General features: G+C 38.6%; 1 protein-coding gene across 1 annotated transcript; it reads left to right on the top strand.

Moving 5' to 3' along the window:
- Positions 1–5160: 5160 nt before the first annotated feature.
- On the top strand, positions 5161–7056 carry LOC115954923 (pentatricopeptide repeat-containing protein At5g16420, mitochondrial). Its single transcript, XM_031072924.1, is given in 1 exon segment — positions 5161–7056. A coding segment is annotated over 1 exon segment (1590 nt). The 5' UTR covers positions 5161–5374; the 3' UTR covers positions 6965–7056.
- The last annotated feature ends 370 nt before the right edge of the window (positions 7057–7426 follow it).

Here is a 7426-nt window from a genome sequence, read left to right as displayed (position 1 = left end):
TCTCAAAGTGGGTAATTTCTACAATAAGATCCTCTTGTGAGGTAATTCACATTTAGGGGAGTGGTTCCCTCCTTAGTCTTAGTTTCGTAATGTAACTAAGCACGGCATACTAACCTTTCCTTCTTTGCTTTTATTGATTAAGTACCAGTATTTTTTCTCTTTTACCTTTGCCATTTCATTTATAATGTATTTCTTGGTGTTGTGCCATTCTTTTTCTTTATTTTGATTGAGAATCCTTTACTTATTTTGTCTAATAGCAAGTATATTTCCTTTATTGTTGTCATATTGTATTTGTCTGCCATAACTCTTTTGTTATAGTTTCATCTGCCATGGGCATGTGACCAAAGTTTCAACAAAGGGGTTTTAGTTTGCGCACAAGCCAGTCTAAGATGAGTTGCAATTGGACCGGTCCTGAATCTCCTACCCAAAACCTTTGGGCTGTAGTGTGGTAAGAGGCAGCCCAGCCCACAATCTCAGAAAGGCCCACCATAGTTAGCAATAGTTTTTTTTTTTTTTTTGTGGGTAAAATATAAAATCCACCCTTGAGGTTTGGATAGTACCAAGTACCACCAAGAATTTTATAAAACATTCAATTTGATCCCTAGGAACAAATGAAACTTAACACCGTTTGAAAATTCCTTACTCCTCTAAGTCATCTACTTCCTTCTAATAGCTTTTCTTGGCTACACATTGTGGTGGGCCTTTTTTGTGTTTTGGGCTTGATTTCTCTTGCTATACCATGGCCTGTGATTTTGAGGTAGGAGAGTTGGGACTAGCCTAACTGAAACACACCTTAGGCTAGCTTGTGCGCAAGTTGGGCCATCCCCACATAGACACGCCCTAGTAGGAGCCTTATATTTACTGTATGCTTACGTCATGAATGACTTTTACAGATGTTACAACAAAAGGCACTATGCGGCAAATTAACTAAAACATTTCTACCAATTAACAATAATACATAAATAACACCACAAGGGAGAGTATAGCAATATAATCACGAATAACAAGATTACAACAAACATTCTATCAATAGGACAACGAGTTAGTCATTTATCAACAAAAATTGGATTCGTTTGCTAAAGAAATTGGCTTAACTGTTTAGCGAACACAAGCCTAAAAGGGAGCTGATCTCCAATGTGGGTAACCTCAAAGGGAATTCTTGCTGTAAAGATTACACACTTTGGAAAAATGACCTAGATGGCTGAAGCTTGAGTTCTTAGCTTATTAGAGAGTGGGTCTATTGAGAGGGAGAGAAATAAATAGCCTATTAATGCATGTCTCTATTCCTGGCACTCTCTTTTCTTTGGGATTTCTGTATTTTTCCTTTTCTTTTTTACTTCTTTTTTTTTCTCTGTTTTCTTATCTTTCTTTCTATCTTTTTTTTTTTTTTTTTTTTTTTTTTTTTTTTTTTTTTTTTACTGTTGTTCCTCCTTCTTCCCGTGTCCCCCCTTTTCACTATTCACGACTATGGCTTTTTATACTGCCTGCCATGACAGGATTTACCATTTTTACCCTTCAACCGTTTTTGGCTCATTATGGGCGTCCTTCCAAGATTGCCCACTGGCCTACTGGCTACCCAGCCACCACCATTACATTGTGTTGGTTGCACCACACCTCATTCCCATACAAAAGTGGTTTTGTTTTGTCTCTTACCTCTCTTAATACTCTTATCCAAATAAGGGTTAAATCTCTCCTTTACCTACTTCTATGGCATGCATTTAATGGTTCCAGTTCATGTTTATTTCTTTTAGGTGAGATGCCATCCTAGCAAGACATTTTCCCCCAAAAAAGTTTGAGCGGGAACCCTAAAATAGGCTTCCCCTTCTCCCCACCACCAAACCATACCCTTTCATACCTCTGACCCGTGGGCCATCTCCCCTGTATTGGTTGGTATAGGTAGGTGGTGCCTAAGCTAAGTGTACATGCTCCACTTTCGTCTGAATCCATTACTTTTCTGGTCTTCAAGCATTTTCCATTGCCTTCGCGTTTGTCTAATTCTGCTGCACATTCTGGTATTCATTTAACTCTTGTGGCATGAATGATATATGGGCCTTTGGGCTTTCCTTCTCTACATTCCATCTCCTCTTTGAACTGGGCATTGTTTGGGTGTGGGCCCTCTCCTTCTTACCTAGCCCATGTTCCCTTTTGTCCTATGTCCGTGGGCTAACTAGTGCTCCTACCATGCCACTGCACTGCTCCTGCTATGATATCACTTATCATATTACCTTGTTGTTACCTCTAAGCTTATGGGTTGAAGCTCTTGCCAGTTCATTTCTTACAGTCTTTCTTCTTTTGGGCTTTACTGGCCAGCATTCTTGCTGGGCTAGCCCATTCCATGCCTTGGGCTTCCTCGGCCCATTTCATTCCTTGAGCTTCCTTGGCCCATTTTCTTCTTCCTTACCTCTTTCACTCCCATGATTTTTTGCTAAATCTTTTGGGCTTCCCCGGCCCAATTACCATATCCTTACCTTTCAGACTTATTGGCCTTTATACCAACCCTATGAATTTACTAATTCCTTTCTTGGGCTTCCCTGACTCATTTTACTTTTTCTCCGTCTCTTATAATTCTTATGGGTTTACTACCTTCATTCTTTGGGCTTCCTCAACCCATTTGCTTCTTCTTGGCCACTTATTATTTTTGTGAGCTTGTTGACCATTATTCCTGTCATTCTGGCCGATGGTCTTTACTTTACTATTTTCTCTCCCCATCTTTTTCATATTTTTGGGCTTCTTCTGCCATTGGGCCATTTTATCAAAAGTGGGCATCAACATGCATGTATTATAGAAACTGCATTATGGTAAGTATTTGTGCAAAAGAGTGTCTAGCTAGCCAAAGGTAGATAAATAACAATTAGAATTGGAGAATGAAGCAAGAGAAATAAGGGAATTCTCAAGCAGTGTTAAATGATGTTTGTGCTTACAAAGCAAATACATTATACCAATAAAGCATTTTCACGGTTGGTATTCCCCTTTATTAATGGTGTGATAGCAGAACAACTCCTTCAGCCAACCCCCCACCCACTTTGCATTTGTAGTTGGTTTGCACTCTATATGACCAGATGTTAGAAGGATATTGTTTCATGTAGCAACTTTTGGAAGAAACTTTGAATTCCCTATCGAAGTGAGTCCTACTCGAAGGTCTTCTCTCTATTATTATTTTTCTTTTGACAATACTATAGATACACCCAATTTTATAACTTGCTAAAATAGTCGATCGTAAGTTATGGAGAAAAGTGTTGGGTCCATGAAAAAAGTGGTGGACAAAAAGTGTCCACTACTCACAATTGACTACTCCAAATATTGTGAAATTGGGTGCTGAATTAGATGTATACCAAAATTTATTTATTTTTTAAAAATCTAAACAATGGAAAACCTTATGAGTTACCACAAAAATTAGTTGGGAATAGTTTTCAGTTTGGACCAGGTTTTCCTTTAAATTTTTTTTTTTTTTTTGAGAGTTTCAACCTATAGCATTCGCTCTTGATGATAGCTCTTAACACCAATCAATTTTTGGTGTAGGCGAGGATTGAACTCCAGATCTCTTATCCAATCATCAAAGACTTTACTAACTGAGCTAACTAGAACCCACAGGTTTTCCTTTAAATCAATTTTGGAAAACCTTATAAGGGCATCTCCAATAGCCTCTCTAAAACGATGTTTGGAGAGCAAACCCACAAAAATTAGCTCCAACAACCTCTCCAAATTGTAAAAAATAGAGTAGATAAGTTACAGTACTCTCCACACATGAAGAGTTACTATTGCTCTCCAAATGAATTTTTATGACTAAAATATTCAACCTCTCTCTCTTTTTTTGTGCACATTAAGAATAAAGAATAATAATAATATTAAAGAAATGATGAAAAAAATAATATTTAAATGTAATAGAGAATGGTTAGAGAGTCTGTTGGAAAATGTATTTAAAAAAGTAGGTAGGTAAAACTGTTTGCTCTTCAAACAGTTTGAAAATTTGGCTAAACTGCTGGAGATGCTCTAAGTTACCACAAAAATTAGTTAGGAATAGTTTTTAGTTTGGACAAGGTTTTCCTTTATATCAATTTGGAGAACATGAGGAATCTTCTCCAATCCAGTACCTTGTCATTTAACATTTATTATTTAAAAAGTTCATATGACTTGTTAAAAAAATCATGTAATTAAAAGTACACATAAATGATCTTTTTAATAGTCACGTAGCAAGTTATAGGTAAATTTTTCTTTTACAACCTGTTTGGTTGAGTGATTTTTGGGGAGAAGGAGGGAGGGGGGGGGGTGTGGGTGGGGAATATGAGAGATTTTGAATAGTGGTTTTTTTGGTCAAGGGGTGATTTTGGTGGTGTATTTTGTAATCGAGGAGAAAATGAAAGTGAAAGAAATGACTTTGATGGAAATTTACCCATCTACCCCTCTCCTCCTTCCACATTAGTTTCACTTCTTCTTCTTCTTCTTTTTTTCTTTTTCGATAAGCCGAATAGATTTTATTACTAAACAAGAAAGGTACGAAGAGGGGAAGATAGAATCCTCTCTGATTACAATTCTTCAAAACAGGGAGAGCCACAAGCCATAACAAAATGACCATACACATTGTTCTTTAAAGACCATTCGGACAAGTCATGAGTTGCACCATTTGCCGTTCTAGGAACCCAAGAAACAAAGCAGTTTGAGACTTGTGACAGCAAAGCAGATATATCTTAGCAAATACTCTTAATTCTCCGAGGGATGCCTTGGCAGGGTATACAACTGCATCAACGAGTATTCTTCTTCTTATTCTTCATCTTCTGTTTTTCAATGTTAAGTTAACTTTTCCAAAATATTAATAATTTGTTTCTTTATAAACTATTGAGTAAAAAAAAAAAAACTATTAACTTATTTTTAGTAAATTTATACAAATACAATTTTTCATTATCTAATTTTTTTTTTTAAATTATCATCTTTCCACCTTTCCACCCTAATCAAATATACATGTAGAAAACTAATAATAAATGTCTGTTTAACAAAGATTATTTATGCCAACTTATTTTACTATTTAATTTATTTTTGTTACTATTTATAAATCTCATTACATTTTTTTTCAACTATTCATAAATTCTACTATATTATTTCAACTAAATTTCATTTTTAACTGCTCTATTTTTTTAGTAAAAAGTTTTTAGTTTAAACAGGCAATGGAACAGCCTCTGCATCTTTTGCCTAAGCTCCCTCCGTAGTCCTAAACTCCGAAGTCCTAACCAGAAGTCTCCAACTTGGACAGTAATGATCGTGCCACACAACCAAAACAGAAGTAGTGAAGCCGAAGCTTTTAACAAATTATAACAGCATATTCTCTCACTGTATCTGTCTTGAGCTCTCTCTCTCAGCTTCCTCAAATTCAACACTAGACATGCTCCGCCACAGCCACTCCCAGCTAGCGGCCACCGCCACCCACCTCCGTCGTTTCTCCACCGCTGATCCAAACCTCCTCCTCCAATCCTACACTGTGACCCCACCACTCAAACCCTGGCCCCAGCGCCTCTACCCAAAGCGCCTAGTCTCCATGATCACCCGCCAACAAAATCTCGACCTTGCCCTCCAAATCTTCCACTACGCCGGCAAATTCCACCCGGACTTTTCCCACAATTACGACACCTACCACGCCATTATCCAACGCCTATGTCGAGCCCGAGAATTCAATCCCGTCGAGTCCTTGCTCTCCGACCTTCGTCACTCCCACATCAAATGCGGCGAAAACCTTTTCGTCGACGTTATACGAAGTTACGGTCTCGCTTCTAAACCTGACCTCGCCGTTAAAACCTTCCTGCGCATTCATACTTTCGATGTTCAACGCTCAGTCAGGTCGTTGAACACTTTGTTGAACGCTTTGGTTCAGAACAAACGATATGGTTTGGTTCATGTTTTGTTCAAGAATAGTCAAACTAGATTTGGGGTTGTGCCCAATGTGTTTACTTGTAACATTTTGATTAAGGCAATGTGTAAAAAGAATGATGTGGAAGGTGCACTCCAGGTGCTCGATGAAATGCCCGGTATGGGGTTTGTGCCTAATTTGGTTACTTACACCACTGTTTTATGTGGGTATGTTGCGCGGGGCGATATGGGTAGTGCTAGGAGGGTTTTTGTTGAGCTTTTTGATAGAGGGTGGGTGCCTGATGCTACTACGTATACGGTTTTGATGGATGGGTTTTGTAAGCTAGGGATGTTGGTTGACGCAATTAAGTTGATGGATGATATGGAGGAGAATGGGGTTGAGCCCAATGAGGTTACCTATGGTGTCATGATTGAGGCTTATTGTAAAGATAAGAAGTCGGGCGAAGCACGTAACTTGCTTGATGATATGCTTGAGAAGAGATATATACCTAGCTCAACACTTTGTTGTAAGGTGGTTGATGTGTTGTGTGAAGAAGGGAAGGTTGAGGATGCATGTGTGTTGTGGAAGAGGCTTTTGAAGAAGAGTGTTACGCCTGACAATGCAATATCAAGCTCACTTCTACATTGGCTTTGTAAGGAAGGGAAGATAAGGGAAGCAAGGAAGTTGTTTGATGAATTTGAGAGGGGTTCTATTCCGAGTGTTTTGATTTATAATACACTCATAGCGGGGATGTGTGAGAAGGGAGAGTTGTGTGAGGCAGGGAGGGTGTGGGATGACATGGTGGAAAAAGGTTGTGCTCCTAATGCTTTTACCTATAACATGTTGATTAAGGGGTTTTGTAAGGTTGGCAATGCAAAGGAGGGGATCAAAATCCTGGAGGAAATGTTAGAAAAGGGATGTTTGCCGAACAATTCAACTTACTCTGTATTGATCAAGGGGCTTTATGACTCCGGAAAGGAAGAAGAAATTATAGAGGTTCTTTCAATGGCCATGTAAAGTGGAGGAATTGATAGTAATTCTTGGGGTCTTTTCTTAACCGACATCATTGTTAATCTCAATAGTGGGACTGATGGTCTTAACAGAATATATATGGATGGTGGTTTATAAAAGTTCATGGATTATATAGTCAACTTCAGAGACATGAGGGTTAGGAGCTGTAGACACCACATTTTCGTGGTCTCTTACAGGAGTATCTTTTTAAGATAAATCCAGGAGATTTCTAAATCTTACCATCTGGCCCTGTGGAGATTTACATTTTCTCTTCCCGGAAACTACAAAGAATCTGAGGGTCAAGGGGAAAGAGGGGGAAGGGGTGGCGGTTGCCGAGATGTCCCTCAACAAGTTTGTCTTGCTATGTGTTTCACTCCTAAAATGTATTCAATAGTCAGTCATGCAGAATGGGGATGTGCATTTGGGACACTGTGTTTGAGCTGCCTTTGTCCAGTATTTATCATTGGAGAAGTGCATAGCAAGGGCTCTTAACTATTAATGACTTTGTAGGAGCATGGTATGGCCGGTAGCCTAATTCAAATTGTTGGATCAAAAGCATTTGGGCAGGTCAAGGAAGAA

Source organism: Quercus lobata, chromosome 8, assembly GCF_001633185.2.
Source record: "Quercus lobata isolate SW786 chromosome 8, ValleyOak3.0 Primary Assembly, whole genome shotgun sequence".
Classification (NCBI taxonomy): domain Eukaryota; kingdom Viridiplantae; phylum Streptophyta; class Magnoliopsida; order Fagales; family Fagaceae; genus Quercus; species Quercus lobata.
The sequence above is the reverse complement of the archived record's forward strand: the minus strand, read 5'-3'. Positions and strand labels throughout refer to the sequence as shown.